At 44.2% G+C, this 16,320-nt stretch overlaps 1 protein-coding gene across 2 annotated transcripts; it reads left to right on the top strand.

The window, feature by feature from the left end:
• Nucleotides 1-700: 700 nt before the first annotated feature.
• On the top strand, nucleotides 701-3,476 carry LOC109762933 (E3 ubiquitin-protein ligase RGLG4). Of its 2 annotated transcripts, XM_020321817.4 has the most exons (9): nucleotides 701-1,298; nucleotides 1,389-1,614; nucleotides 1,709-1,822; nucleotides 1,918-2,015; nucleotides 2,096-2,175; nucleotides 2,268-2,373; nucleotides 2,500-2,763; nucleotides 2,889-2,945; nucleotides 3,159-3,476. In XM_020321817.4, the coding sequence occupies exons 1-9, from the start codon at nucleotides 1,110-1,112 to the stop codon at nucleotides 3,243-3,245; spliced, it is 1,221 nt and encodes a 406-aa protein (XP_020177406.1). In that variant the 5' UTR covers nucleotides 701-1,109; the 3' UTR covers nucleotides 3,246-3,476. The 2 variants fall into 2 exon arrangements, with proteins under 2 accessions (XP_020177406.1, XP_073359522.1); XM_073503421.1 differs by having other exon boundaries at nucleotides 832-1,614.
• The last annotated feature ends 12,844 nt before the right edge of the window (nucleotides 3,477-16,320 follow it).

The following is a 16,320-nucleotide window of genomic DNA, read 5'->3' as shown; positions in this document are numbered from 1 at the left end:
CACCATAGACGCGGTGCGGGTGATGCCCTCGGCCGGGGAGCCGCTTCAATACCAGTGCTAGTGAGAGGTCATGTCCGCTCTAGGCCGGCGTCAACGCGGGGCGGCCGCTCGAGAGCGGCATGATTGAGGGCAGAGCGACATGATTGAGGGAGCGTTGGACGCTTGCGTGGCAGTGCCCCGGACGCCCGCAAAGCCCTGCCCCTAATTTGCTTTCGGTTTACGAGAAAATGGACCCACGGAGCGGACCGATACATGACCACGCTGGATAGCAAACATGTTCGGACCGTGCGGTCTGGTCGGTTGCGAGACGTTTGAGGGTGCGTGTTGGAGATGCCCTAACTATAACAGACTTTCATTTTGCTCGAGGTTGGATCGCAAATGAAAATGAAGGTTCTGTTTACGGGGAAAATGGACGTCCGAACCACCGAGCGAACCGATACAAAATCGTATCGGATCGTAAAACACGTTCGAACTACGTGGTCTGGACAGTTGCACATGGTTTGACGATGCGTATTGGAGATTGCAAAAAAAATGTCTTTTAAGTGTAATACACTTTCATTTTTCTGAGGTTGCAAGAAAGAAAACAAGAAGGTCCGACTAGCACTTCAGCGACACACAACGGACATGATCCAAACGCATCTTTAGAATGACGATGAGCTTGTCTGCACTATTTTCTGACCACAAAGATTCGCGGTATACCAGGTTGTCTTCCTTCCTGACTAGACATGGCAGAAAGAAACACGCTGACACGCAGGAATCCGCTACTTTAGCACTCACTCGCAAAGCATAGCAGCGAATTACCGGAAAGAAACCGAACATTTAGCGACAAGTTCCTTAAAGATCACGGACGTTCCTGAGACACGGAATAAAGAGCGGAAATTCGATCGACGAAGGTCTCAAGAAGCTTCGCTGCAAAATCCTTGCCTTGCTTGACGCATCATCGTCCATGATACAACAACCTTGGTCCAGTTCCATGGTCGTGCCTTGCTTCTCCGTGTGATCTTTGCTGCGACTTCGGAGAAAGAACGAGAGGAGGAGGCCGTGTCCTCCTCGCATGGTATTTCTAGCGGCCGTCCCCTGCCGTCGATCGCGGTCGCTTCCGAGAAAAAATGGGCGGGGTGTTGAGCGCGCTGTTGGGCGGCCACCGGCGGAGAGCGGCCCAGGCGGGGAGGACGACGACGTCGAGGAGCGCTGAGCCGTCGGGCTACGGCCGTGGAGGAGCCGGCGAGCAGCGGCGGAGGGCGATGCTGTCCAAGAAGTACTCGTACATACCGGACACCTACACCTCCCTCGACCAGGTGATTGATGATGGGCCATCTTCATCTCACGCGATTCTTCCTCGCTTCATCTTCATCTCCTGCCTGACTTGGTTAGCTTTGATTTCTCAGGTGGCTTCGGCGCTGCGCGATCAGGGCCTCGAGTCGTCCAACCTCATCCTCGGGGTGGACTTCACCAAGAGCAACGAATGGACAGGGAAGCGATCGTTCAACGGGCAGAGCCTGCACAAGCTGGGCGACGCGCCCAACCCTTACGAGGCGGCCATCAGCATCATCGGCAAGACGCTCGCGTCCTTCGACGAGGACAACCTCATCCCCTGCTTTGGCTTCGGCGACGGTGAGCCAGCCGGAGCCCACCTTTCACTCCTTATTACACCGACCGACGGCAAGGACGAGTCCGTTCCATTTACTTCTTGTGCTCTTGTTTGCAGCGACCACGCACGACTACAACGTCTTCAGCTTCCACCCGGACAACTCGCCGTGCCACGGCTTCGAGGAGGTGCTGGCCTGCTACCGGAACGTCGTGCCGCACCTCAGGCTATCAGGTGACCTCCGACGACCAAACCCCTGTCAGTCCGTCCCGAGCTCTGGAAATCCTCCTGCGTTGCTGAATGAACAATGCGCGATTGTCTGTACTCAGGGCCGACGTCCTTCGCGCCGATCGTGGAGGCCGCCGTCGACATCGTGGACAGGACCGGAGGCCAGTACCATGTCCTCGTCATCGTCGCCGACGGCCAGGTCCCTCAACTGAATCCAAAACCTTATGCAGCAACAGGCGCTTCTTGATTTGTCTTAACAACTTCATCACGGCGCTGCAGGTCACTAGGAGTGTGGATACCAGTGAGGGCGATCTGAGCCCGCAGGAGAGAAGAACCGTGGACTCCATTGTCATGGCCAGGTGATCATCGACAGTTTGGCGCGCACGCGCGGTGTAAGGGAGGATCACCATTTGAGAAAAAATAAACCTGACACAAAAGCTTGAATCCGCAGTTCGTATCCCTTGTCCATCGTGCTGGTCGGGGTCGGGGATGGCCCGTGGGAGGACATGCAGAAGTTCGACGACAAGCTCCCCGCGCGCGCCTTCGACAACTTCCAGGTCATCACTCAAATTCGAAAACAGAGATTGAGGGAGTTGTAGCCCTCTTCGTTGATCCAATCTCCGAAGACGAATCACAATGCAGCTCTACTCACATGTTAACTAACAACAATGGTGCATGCGCAGTTTGTGAACTTCACGTCGATCATGTCGAGGAACGCGACGCTGCAGCAGAAGGAGTCGGCGTTCGCGCTGGCGGCGCTCATGGAGGTGCCCATCCAGTACAAGGCCACCATGGAGCTCGGCATCCTGGGCCGGTCCACGGGCAAGGCCAAGAGGGTCGTCCCGGCCCCGCCTCCGCTGCCGGCGTCTGCGCAGAGGCAGCCCTCGTCGTTGAGGCTGGAAGCTAGCAGCGCGAACGCCGCCGCGGCGGAGCCAAGAGAGGATCAGGTTCAGCAAACTGCTCGGAATTACAAGTCTTGTTTCTCTTGTCAATTGTGATGATCATGCATGGAGGGTCGATGATTCATGCCCCCTTCTTGAACAAACTGACTGATAAATCAATCTCCATGCAGGTGTGCCCAATCTGCCTGACCAATGCCAAGGATCTAGCATTTGGCTGTGGCCACATGGTAAGACATTGGAATTCATTTATCTAAGCAAATGTTGAGATGCATTTTCTTTTCTACTCCTTCTGTTCCAAAATAAATGACTCAACTTTATACTAACTTGATACTAAAGTTAGTACAAAGTTGAGTCACTATTTTGAAACGGAGGGAGTATGAAACATGGAAATGTGTGTGTTTTTTTCTTCATATTTTTTATTGTTTGTGTACGAACGACAGTGTTGCAGGGAGTGTGGGGAGAACCTCGACAGATGCCCGATATGCCGAGAGACAATACGCTCCAAGCTGAGGCTGTACACGGGATGATTAATTCAAAGCAAACTATGTCGTTATATTTGTTTCAGTTTCAAACGCGAAGCATTTCGCAGACAAAATGCAGCGTCTGAATTATTCTGATTGCATGGTTCTACGCTTGTTTTTCTGTAAATAAGTGTGAGGTATTGAAGCTCCGTATCATCATGTGTGTGAGGTTTTCTCTTCTCTAGCTTCAGACAATGATAAGTTTTATACGTGTGGCACGAACACATGGCAATTCCGAACGTTTTTATGGCAAGTTTAGTCACAGGAGGATGACAACTTTAGTTGTCAAGAATGGCAACTTTCTTTTCAGATGGCATGTTTCAATTTTTTTGAGGGGGGGGGGGGGGGGGGGGGTTATTTTTTCTTTTCGGATGCCAACTTTAGTTGTAAAAACATCAGGCCAGAGTGCTTCATGCCACACGTGTGGCATTTATTATTTGGTCTACCTTATCATGGACACTACACAAGTTAAGGAAATGAATGGGATGAGTTCTTGCAGGGTGACCGCCCTCTGCACCTACATAAACCTAACATACACTTCTCGATCATGTGAGTCATTACGTGAACCATGGGCCGAAACATGATGAGAACGTTCTTTTAACTGAAAATGCAGCAATCCACGATACTAGTACCTGCTCTACAATCTCAATGGTTAATGATGCATGTCATTATGATGTTATTAAGCTATGCAACTCTTTTGTGCGGATCCTTATTATCTGCCGCTATTCTAATCATTAGATTTTGAAATAATTTCCATTTCTTTTTTAAAAAGAAAAATTAATGGAGTGGGGAAGGGGAAGAGGGGGCTGGAAGATTTTTTTTTTGTATAAAAGAAGACATACACCCGGTTTTAAATTACTCAGGCCTAAACAGCTGAACTGATACAAGATTTGAGGAGAACAATTCAAAAATACCACCAACAAGCAAATAATGAAAGAATCACAAGCTGAAAAACTACCAAGGTTTTGTTGAAGCGAATTCAGTGCCTAGGCGGGAGTAGGCGAATACTAGAGGAAATGACCTTCGCCTGCTTCCAAAAATGGGCATGACTTCGTCATAATGCCATCCCTCCATCGCTCAAGGGGACTCCCTCGCATTGGTTCAAAGGGCGCCGACCTATTAAACAACAGGACGCTCACCCTATAACACAAAATGATAACTGAGGAAACCAGACCGCTAAGAAGAAAAAAAGGACTCTGAGCATGACCACCACGGCAAGCCATGCCACGCCAAGAGCAATGTCATCGCTCCACAGTGAATAACTAGGAGCAACCAAGGGTCCCGTGATGATGCCTTCAAGAAGAGGGAATGATGCTAAAGCGTCGATGTCGCTTTGTCCGACAAACCGGACCAAGTGTTTTCACCAGGAGCCAGAGGTAGAGTGGCCCAAATCCATTGTGGTGCTTCTAAGAAGGGAAATGACGTTCGAGAGTGTCTCCCACTCGCATCGACATCGTCGGGGCTGAGTTTTGCCTGGTTACGGAACACTATCACTTGGATCCCGCACACGACAAAATACACCCACCATACCCTATAGATATAGTCGCCTCTCAATCCAAGTCGTCTTGGGACAAACCCGATGGGCAGCTGACCAACCGTTGGCCACCAGACTAAGAAGTCCACTGAGAGGTGAGGTTGAAGGGGGTCGAGGTAGATGGCACCAATATCCCGACGGGAGCAACCACAACCACTGCATCTAAACTATTTTTGTTGTGGAAACAACATAAGAGTAAGGCGCATCTCACTGTTAGCACTCAAACACAAAGCTAGCAGGGTGTGTACAGGGGCCTTACAACGAAGGTCTTTGTACGTACACCAACAAAGTTGACACATTGACGTTTCTTAAACAAAGTGTGGTCACCTTGTGAAGCATGACCTACTCATGAGTTAGGAGAGGCATCGGGATAAATTCTTCGCTCACGGAGTGTCAAGGATGCGCCCACTTTCAAAACTCCCCTTCTCCTGACAATCTGTGCCTTACAAGGTCCCTCAAACCCGTTACCCAACCCTGAGCCTTTTACGGTCCCTTGGAGGGGGTGTTCCCCTCCCTTTGAGTTGATTCAAGTGAGTAAGGATGACCACAATACCCATGGGGCTAAGCCAAGGGGTCCTAGAAAATAACAAGGGCACCCCTTGAGGTGAGAGGTGTAAATTTGGTCATTCTTGGCCCTGTTGGAGAACGTAGCATGCAATTTCAAAAAAATTCCTACGATCACGCAAGATCTATCTAGGACATGCATAGCAACGAGAGGGGGAGAGTGTGTCCACGTACCCTCGTAGACCGAAAGCAGAAGCGTTAGTTTAACACGGTTGATGTAGTCGAACGTCTTCTCGATTCAACCAATCAAGTACCGAACGTACAACACCTCCGAGTTCTGCACGCGTTCAGCTCGATGACGTCCCTCGAACTCTTGATCCAGCAAAGTGTGAGGGAGAGTTTCGTCAGCACGACGGCGTGGTGACGGTGATGGTTAAGTGATCCGCGCAGGGCTTCGCGTAAGAACTACGACAATATGACCGGGGGAGTAAACGGTGGAGGGGGCACCGCACACGGCTAAGAACAGTTGATGTGCCTTAGAGGTGCCCCCCTGCCCCATATATAAAGGAGGGAGAGGGGAGGAGGCCGGCCTAGGGCGCGCCAAGTGGGAGGAGTCCCACTTGGACCCCTACTCCAATTCGGCCCCCCTTTCCCTTTTACCAGAAGGGGAAAGGGGGAAGGAGAGGGAGGAGGAGAAGGAAAAGGGGGCCGCGCCCCCTCCCCTAGTCCAATTCGGACTCCCCATGGGGGGGGACGCGCCACCCCTTGTGGGCTGGCTTGCCTCCCTCCTATGGCCCATATCTTCCCCCCGGGGGGGGGGTCCGGTAACCCCTGATACGTCTCCAACATATCTATAATTTTTTTATTGTTCCATGCTATTATGTTATCATTCTTGGATGTTTTATAGTCATTTTATATCATTTTTTTGGTACTAACCTATTGACATAGTGCCAAGTGCCCGTTGTTGTTTTCTGCATGTTTTTTACATCGCAGGAAATCAATACCAAACGGAGTCCAAACGCAGTGAAACTTTTTGGAGATTTTTTTTGGACCAGAAGACATCAAGTGGGTCGAAGAAGTGCCTGGGGGGTGCTCCGAGGGGAGCACAACCCACCAGGGCGCGCCAGGAGGCCCAGGCACGCCCTGGTGGGTTGTGCCCACCTCGGGTGCCCCCTGAACCGACTCTTTGCTCTATAAATACCCCAATATTCCAGAAACCCTAGGGGAGTCGACGAAAATCAATTCCAGCCGCCGCAAAGTCCAGAACCACCAGATTCAATCTAGACACCATCACGGAGGGGTTCACCACTTCCATTGGTGCCTCTCCGATGATGCGTGAGTACTTCTTTGTAGACCTACGGGTCCGTAGTTAGTAGCTAGATGGCTTCCTCTCTCTCTCTCTCTCTCTCTCTCTCTCTCTCTCTCTCTCTTTTGATTATCAATACAATGGTCTCTTGGAGATCCATATGATGTAACTGTTTTTGCGGTGTGTTTTTTAGATCCGATGAACTTTGAGTTTATGATCAGATCTATATTTTTATCCATGAAAATTATTTGAGTCTTCTTTGATCTCTTATATGCATGATTGCTTGTAGCCTCGTATTTCATCTTCGATATTTGGTTTTTTTGGTCAACTTGATCTATTTATCTTGCAATGGGAAGAGGTGCTTTGTAGTGGGTTCGATCTTACGGTGCTTGATCCCAGTGACAAAGGGGAACCGACACGTATGTATCGTTGCTACTAAGGATAAAACGATGGGGTCTATTTCTACATAAATAGATCTTGTCTACATCATGTCATCATTCTTATTGCATTACTCCATTTCTCCATGCACTTAATACACTAGATGCATGCTGGATAGCGGTCGATGTGTGGAGTAATAGTAGTAGATGCAGGTAGGAGTCGGTCTACTAATCTTGGACGTGATGCCTATATAATGATCATTGCCTGGATATCGTCATGATTATTTGAAGTTCTATCAATTTCCCAACAGTAATTTGTTTACCCACCGATTGCTATTTTCTTGAGAGAAGCCACTAGTGAAACCTACGGCCCCCGGATCTCTTTCTCATATTATTTGCCTTTGCGATCTTTTTTATTTGCTTTTTTATTTTCAGATCTATTAAACCAAAAATACAAAAATACTTTGCTGTACTTTATTTTATTTGTCGTTCGATCTATCAATATTTACAACTCTCTCACGTCCGTTTGCCTATCTTGGGCGCCGCTACCCGAAAGGGATTGACAACCCCTCTTACACGTGGGGTTGCGAGTATTTGTTATTTGTGTGCAGGGGCTGTTTACGTTGTCTTGCTTAGTTCTCCTACTGGTTCGATAACCTTGGTCTCATCACTGAGGGAAATACCTACCGCTGTTGTGGTGCATCATCCCTTCCTCATTGGGGAAATACTGACGTAGCTTCAAGCCGCATCATTCCCCCCGGTACTCCGATATGTACCCGATACATTCCGAAACACTTCCGGTGTCCGAATACTATCGTCTAATATATCAATCTTTACCTCTCGACCATTTCGAGACTCCTCGTCATGTCCATGATCTCATCCGGGACTCCGAACAATCTTCGGTCACCAAAACACATAACTCACAATACAAATCGTCATCGAACGTTAAGCAAGTTGCATGTGTGTCAGTGGAACCGGTCTCATGAACGTGGTCTTGTAAGGTTGGTCCGGGCCGCTTCATCCAACAATACCGCTGAATCAAAATAAGACGTTGGTGGTAAGAAGTATGACTATCATCGCCCACAACTCTTTGTGTTCTACTCGTGCATATCATCTACGCATAGACCTGGCTCGGATGCCACTGTTGGGGAACGTAGCATGCAATTTCAAAAAAAATCCTATGATCATGCAAGATCTATCTAGGAGATGCATAGCAATGAGAGGGGGAGAGTGTGTCCACATACCCTCATAGAACAAAAGCGGAAGCTTTAGTTTAACGCGGTTGATGTAGTCGAACGTCTTCTCGATTCAACTGATCAAGTACCGAACGTACGGCACCTCCAAGTTCTGCACGCGTTCAGCTCGATGACGTCCCTCGAACTCTTGATCCAGCAAAGTGTCGAGGGAGAGTTTCGCCAGCACGACGGCGTGGTGACGGTGATGGTGAAGTGATCCGCGCAGGGCTTCGCCTAAGCACTACGACAATATGACCGGAGGAGTAAACGGTGGAGGGGGCACCACACACGGCTAAGAACAATTTATGTGCCTTAGAGGTGTCCGCCTTCCCCCGTATATAAAGGAGGGAGAGGGGAGGAGGCCGGCCTAGGGCGCGCCAAGTGGGAGGAGTCCCACTTGGACCCCTAGTCCAATTCGCCCCCCCCCCTTTTTCCTTTTACCGGAAGGGAAAAGGGGGAAGGAGAGGGAGGAGGAGAAGGAAAGGGGGGCCGCGCCCGCTTGCTACCTCTTGAGCACTGCGTTGGTTTTCCCTTGAAGAGGAAAGGGTGATGCAACAAAGTAGCGTAAGTATTTCCCTCAGTTTTTTAGAACCAAGGTATCAATCCAGTAGGAGGCCACGCACGAGTCCCTCGCACCTACACAAACAAATAAATCCTCGCAACCAACGCAATAAAGGGGTTGTCAATCCCTTCACGGTCACTTACGAGAGTGAGATCTGATAGATATGATAAGATAATATTTTTGGTATTTTTATGATAAAGATGCAAAGTAAAGAAAGTAAAACAAAAACAGTGCTAGAAATAACTTGTTGTAGGGAGATTAATATGATGGAAAATAGACCCGGGGGCCATAGGTTTCACTAGTGGCTTCTCTCATGAGCATAAGTATTACGGTGGGTGAACAAATTACTGTTGAGCAATTGACAAAATTGAGCATAGTTATGAGAATATCTAGGTATGATCATGTATATAGGCATCACGTCCGAGACAAGTAGACCGACTCCTGCCTGCATCTACTACTATTACTCCACGCATCGACCGCTATCTAGCATGCATCTAGAGTATTAAGTTCATAAGAACAGAGTAACGCTTTAAGCAAGATGACATGATGTAGAGGGATAAACTCATGCAATATGATATAAACCCCATCTTGTTATCCTCGATGGCAACAATACAATACGTGCCTTGCTGCCCCTACTGTCACTGGGAAAGGACACCGCAAGATTGAACCCAAAGCTAAGCACTTCTCCCATTGCAAGAAAGATCAATCTAGTAGGCCAAACCAAACTGATAATTCGAAGAGACTTGCAAAGATTACCAATCATACATAAAAGAATTCAGAAAAGAATCAAATATTGTTCATAGATAAACTTGATCATAAACCCACAATTCATCGGTCTCAACAAACACACCGCAAAAAGAAGATTACATCGAATAGATCTCCACGAGAGAGGGGGAGAACATTGTATTGAGATCCAAAAAGAGAGAAGAAGCCATCTAGCTAATAATTATGGACCCGAAGGTCTGAAGTAAACTACTCACACATCATCGGAGAGGCTATGGTGTTGATGTAGAAGCCCTCCGTGATCGATGCCCCCTCCGGCGGAGCTCCGGAACAGGCCCCAAGATGGGATCTCACGGGTACAGAAGGTTGCGGCGGTGGAATTAGGTTTTTGGCTCCATATCTGGTAGTTTGGGGGTACGTAGGTATATATAGGAGGAAGAAGTACGTCGGTGGAGCAACATGGGGCCCACGAGGGTGGAGGGCGCGCCCTGGGGGGTAGGCGCGCCCCCTACCTCGTGCCTTCCTAATTGCTTTCTTGACGTAGGGTCCAAGTCCTCTGGATCACGTTCGTTCCGAAAATCACGATCCCGAAGGTTTCATTCCGTTTGGACTCCGTTTGATATTCTTTTTCTGCGAAACTCTGAAATAGGCAAAAACAGCAATTCTGGGCTGGGCCTCCGGTTAATAGGTTAGTCCCAAAAATAATATAAAAGTGTATAATAAAGCCCAATAATGTCCAAAACAGAATATAATGTAGCATGGAACAATCAAAAATTATAGATACGTTGAAGACGTATCAAGCATCCCCAAGCTTAATTCATGCTCGTCCTTGAGTAGGTAAATGATAAAAACAGAATTTTTTATGTGGAATGCTACTTGGCATAATTTCAATATAATTCTTCTTATTGTGGTATGAATATTCAGATCCGAAAGATTCTAGACAAAAGTTTAATGTTGACATAAAAACAATAATACTTCAAGCATACTAACTAAGCAATTATGTCTTATCAAAATAACATAGCCAAAGCCATATAGTCTGGCTATGCTCCATCTTCCCCACACAAAATATTTAAATCGTGCACAACCCCGATGACAAGCCAAGCAATTGTTTCATACTTTTGGTGTTCTAAATTTTTTTCAATCTTCACGCAATACATGAGCGTGAGCCATGGACATAGCACTATATGTGGAATAGAATGGTGGTTGTGGAGAAGACAAAAAAGGAGAAGATAGTCTCACATCAACTAGGCGTATCAACGGGCTATGGAGATGCCCATCAATAGATATCAATGTGAGTGAGTAGGGATTGCCATGCAACGGATGCACTAGAGCTATAAGCATATGAAAGCTCAACAAAAGGAACTAAGTGGGTGTGCATCCAACTCGCTTGCTCACGAAGACCTAGGGCATTTTGAGGAAGCCCATCATTGGAATTCCCACTAGTATATGAAAGTGATATCATAGGAGACTCTCTATCTTGAAGATCATGGTGCTACTTTGAAGCACAAGTGTGGTAAAAGGATAGTAACATTGTCCCTTCTCTCTTTTTCTCTCATTTTTTGGGCCTTTTCTCTTTTTTTGGCCTCTTTTTTTTAGTCCGGAGTCTCATCCCCACTTGTGGGGGAATCATAGTCTCCATCATCCTTTCCTCACTTGGGACAATGCTCTAAAAAATGATGATCATCACACTTTTATTTACTTATAACTCAATACTTAGAACAAAATATGACTCTATGTGAATGCCTCCGGCGGTGTACCGGGATATGCAATGATTCAAGAGTGACATGTATGGAAGAATTATAAACGGTGGCTTTGCCACAAATACGATGTCAACTACATGATCATGCAAAGCAATATGACAATGATGGAGCGTGTCATAGTAAACGGAACGGTGGAAAGTTGCATGGCAATATATCTCGGAATGGCTATGGAAATGCCATGATAGGTAGGTATGGTGGCTGTTTTGAGGAAGGTATATGGTGGGTGTATGATACCGGCGAAACGTGCGCGGTATTAGAGAGGCTAGCAATGGTGGAAGGAAGAAAGTGCGTATAATCCATGGACGCAACATTAGTCATAAAGAACTCATATACTTATTGCAAAAATCTACAAGTTATCAAAGCAAAGTATTACGCGCATGCTCCTAGGGGGATAGATTGGTAGGAAAAGACCATCGCTCGTCCCCGACTGCCACTCATAAGGAAGACAATCAATAAATAAATTATGCTCCGACTTCATCACATAACGGTTCACCATACGTGCATGCTACGGGAATCACAAACTTAAACACAAGTATTTATCAAATTCAAAACTACTCAACTAGCATGACTCTAATATCACCATCTTCATATCTCAAAACAATTATCTAGTATCAAACTTCTCATAATATTCAACACACTCATAAGATTTTTTTTTACTAATCTTGAATGTCTATCATAATTAAAGCAAATTACCATGCTGTTTTGTAGGACTCTCAAAATAATCTAAGTGAAGCATGAGAGAATAATAGTTTCTATAAAACAAAACCATCACCGTGCTCTAAAAGATATAAGTGAAGTACTAGAGCAAAAACTATATAACTCAAAAGATATAAGTGAAGCACATAGAGTATTCTAACAAATTCCGAATCATGTGTGTCTCTCTCAAAAGGTGTGTACAGCATGGATGATTGTGGTAAACTAACAAATAAAGACTCAAATAATACAAGACGCTCCAAGCAAAACACATATCATATGGTGAATAAAAATATAGCTCCAAGTAAAGTTACCGATGGAAGTAGACGAAAGAGGGGATGCCTTCCGGGGCATCCCCAAGCTTTGGCTTTTAGGTGTCCTTAGATTATCTTGGGGTGACATGGGCATCCCCAAGCTTAGGTTCTTGCTACTCGTTGTTCCATAATCCATCAAATCTTTCACCCAAAACTTGAAAACTTCACAACACAAAACTCAGCAGAAAATCTCGTGAGCTCCGTTAGCGAAAGAAAACAAAAGACCACTTCAAGGTACTGTAATGAACTCATTCTTTATTTATATTGGTGTTAAACCTACTGTATTCCAACTTCTCTATGATTTATAAACTATTTTACTAGCCATAGATTCATCAAAATAAGCAAACAACACACGAAAAACAGAATCTGTCAAAAACAGAACAGTCTGTAGTAATCTGTAACTAACGCAAACTTCTGGAACTCCAAAAAATCAGCCAAAATAGGAAGACCTAGATAATTTGTTTATTGATCAGCAGCAATTGGAATCAATATTTTATCACGTTCTGGTGATTTTTAACAATTATTTTCATGAACAGAAAGTTTCTGGAATTTACAGCAAGATCAAATAACTATCATCCAACAAGATCCTATAGGTTAAACTTAGCACAAACACTAATTAAAACATAAAAAGACATCTAACCAGAGGCTAGATCAAATATTTATTCCTAAACAGAAGCAAAAAGCAAAAAAACTAAAAATAAAATTGGGTTGCCTCCCAACAAGCGCTATCGTTTAACGCCCCTAGCTAGGCATAAAAGCAAGGATAGATCTAGGTATTGCCATCTTTGGTAGGCAATCCATAAGTGGCTCTCATAATAGATTCATAAGGTAATTTTATTTTCTTTCTAGGGAAGTGTTCCATGCCTTTCTTTAACGGAAATTGGAATCTAATATTCCCTTCCTTCATATCAATAATTGCACCAATCGTTCTAAGGAAAGGTCTACCAAGAATAATAGGACATGAAGGATTGCAATCTATGTCAAGAACAATAAAGTCTACGGGCACATAGTTCCTATTTTCAACAATAAGAACATCATTATTCTTCCCATAGGTTTCTTAATAGTGGAATCCGCAAGGTGCAAGTTTAAAGAGCAATCATCAAATTCACGTAAACCTAATAAATCGCATAAAGTTTTTGGAATCGTGGAAACACTAGCACCCAAATCACACAAAGCATAGCATTCATGATCTCTAATTTTTATTTTAATAGTAGGTTCCCACTCGTCATAAAGTTTTCTAGGGATAGAAACTTCCAACTCAAGTTTTTATTCATAAGATTGCATCAAAGCATCAACGATATGTTTAGTAAAGGCTTTATTATGACTATAATCATGAGGAGAATTTAGCACAGACTACAACAAGGAAATACAATCTATCAAAGAGCAATTATCATAATTAAATTCCTTGAAATCCAAAATAGTGGGTGTATTGAGATCTAAAGTTTTGACCTCTTCATTCCCACTTTTATCAATTTTAGCATCAAGATCTAAAAACTCTGAATTTTTGGAACGCCTTCTAGGTAAAGGTGGATCATATTCAGTCCCATCATTATCAAGATTCATATTGCAAAACAAAGATTTAATAGGGGACACATCAATAACTTTTAGATCTTCATCTTTATTTTCATAGAAATTAGAAGAACACGCTTTCACAAAGCAATCTTTCTTAGCACGCATCCTAGCGGTTCTTTCTTTGCACTCATCAATGGAAATTCTCATGGCTTTGAGAGACTCATTGATATCATGCTTAGGAGGAATAGATCTAAGTTTTAAAGAATCAACATCAAGAGAAATTCTATCAACGTTCCTAGCCAATTCATCAACTTTAAACAATTTTTCTTCAAGCAAAGCATTGAAATTATTTTGCGAATTCATAAATTCCTTAACACTAGTCTCAAATTCATAAGGCATCTTATTAAAATTTCCATAAGAATAGTTGTAGGAATTAAGATAATTATTAGAGGAATCACTAGGATAAGGCCTAGGATTAAAGTTTCCTCTATACGCGTTGTTACCAAAATTATTCCTACCAACAAAATTCACATCCATAGATTCATTATTATTCTCAATCAAAGTAGACAAAGGCATATCATTAGGATCAGAAGAAACACTCTTATTAGCAAATAATTTCATAAGTTCATCCATCTTTCCACTCAAAACATTAATTTCTTCTATCGCCTGCACTTTTTTACTAGTAGATCTTTCAGTGTGCCATTGAGAATAATTAACCATAATATTATCTAGGAGTTTAGTGGATTCTCCTAAAGTGATTTCCATAAAAGTGCCTCCCGCGGCCGAATCTAAAAGATTTCTAGAAGCAAAATTCAACCCGGCATAAAAAAATTGTATGATCATCCATAAATTCAAACCATGTGTAGGACAATTACGTATCATTAATTTCATCCTCTCCCAAGCTTGTGCAACATGTTCATGATCAAGTTGCTTAAAATTCATAATATCGTTTCTAAGAGAGATGATCTTAGCGGGAAGAAAATATTTAGAGATAAAAGCATCTTTGCACTTATTCCAAGAATCAATACTATTTTTAGGCAAAGATGAAAACCAAGCTTTAGCACGATCTCTAAGCAATAAGGGAAATAGCTTCAGTTTAACAATATCATTATCCACATCTTTCTTCTTTTGCATATCACACAAATCAATGAAGCTATTTAGATGGGTAGCGGCATCTTCACTAGGAAGGCCGGCTAATTGATCTTTCATGACAAGATTCAACAAAGCAGCATTGATTTCACAAGATTCAGTATCGGTAAGAGGAGCACTAGGAGTGCTAATAAAATCATTGTTCTTGGTATTGGTGAAGTCACACAATTTAGTATTATCTTGAGCCATCGTGACAAACAAGCAATCCAACACACGAGCAAACAAGAAGCGAGCAAAAAAGGCGAACGGAAAAGAGAGGGCGAATAAAACGGCAAGGGTGAAGTGGGGGAGAGGAAAACGAGAGGCAAATGGCAAATAATGTACTGCGGGAGATAAGGGTTTGTGATGGGTACTTGGTATGTTGACTTTTGCGTAGACTCCCCGGCAACGGCGCCAGAAATCCTTCTTGCTACCTCTTGAGCACTACGTTGGTTTTCCCTTGAAGAGGAAAGGGTGATGCAGCAAAGTGGCGTAAGTATTTCCCTCAGTTTTGAGAACCAAGGTATCAATCCAGTAGGAGGCCACGCACGAGTCCCTCGCACCTACACAAACAAATAAATCCTCGCAACAAAAGCAATAAAGGGGTTGTCAATCCCTTCACGGTCACTTACGAGAGTGAGATCTGATAGATATGATAAGATAATATTTTTGGTATTTTTATGATAAAGATGCAAAGTAAAGAAAGTAAAATAAAAACGGTGCTAGAAATAACTTGTTGTAGGGAGATTAATATGATGGAAAATAGACCCGGGGGCCATAGGTTTCACTAGTGGCTTCTCTCATGAGTATAAGTATTACGGTGGGTGAACAAATTACTGTTGAGCAATTGACAGAATTGAGCATAGTTATGAGAATATCTAGGTATGATCATGTATATAGGCATCACGTCCGAGACAAGTAGACCGACTCCTGCCTGCATCTACTACTATTACTGCACACATCGACTGCTATCCAGCATGCATCTAGAGTATTAAGTTCATAAGAATAGAGTAACGCTTTAAGCAAGATGACATGATGTAGAGGGATAACTCATGCAATATGATATAAACCCCATCTTGTTATCCTCGATGGCAACAATACAATACGTGCCTTGCTGCCCCTACTGTCACTGGGAAAGGACACCACAAGATTGAACCCAAAGCTAAGCACTTCTCCCATTGCAAGAAAGATCAATCTAGTAGGCCAAACCAAACTGATAATTCGAAGAGACTTGCAAAGATAACCAATCATACATAAAAGAATTCAGAGAAGAATCAAATATTGTTCATAGATAAACTTGATCATAAACCCACAATTCATCGGTCTAACCAAACACACCGCAAAAGAAGATTACATCGAATAGATCTCCACGAGAGAGGGGGAGAACATTGTATTGAGATCCAAAAAGAGAGAAGAAGCCATCTAGCTAATAA

This window comes from Aegilops tauschii, chromosome 7 (assembly GCF_002575655.3).
Source record: "Aegilops tauschii subsp. strangulata cultivar AL8/78 chromosome 7, Aet v6.0, whole genome shotgun sequence".
In the NCBI taxonomy this organism is placed as follows: Eukaryota; Viridiplantae; Streptophyta; class Magnoliopsida; order Poales; family Poaceae; genus Aegilops; species Aegilops tauschii.
Note: the sequence above shows the minus strand (reverse complement) of the source record. Positions and strands in the feature narration are given on the sequence as shown.

What these genes read in the sequence shown, in the direction of transcription:
- LOC109762933 (XM_073503421.1), top strand. Translation starts at nt 1,110, where the DNA reads ATGGGCGGGGTGTTGAGCGCGCTGTTGGGCGGCCACCGGCGGAGAGCG. An exon ending in GCCGCACCTCAGGCTATCAG is followed by an intron (nt 1,823 to 1,917) that starts GTGACCTCCGAC and finishes GTCTGTACTCAG; the next exon opens with GGCCGACGTCCTTCGCGCCG. An exon ending in GACTCCATTGTCATGGCCAG is followed by an intron (nt 2,176 to 2,267) that starts GTGATCATCGAC and finishes TTGAATCCGCAG; the next exon opens with TTCGTATCCCTTGTCCATCG.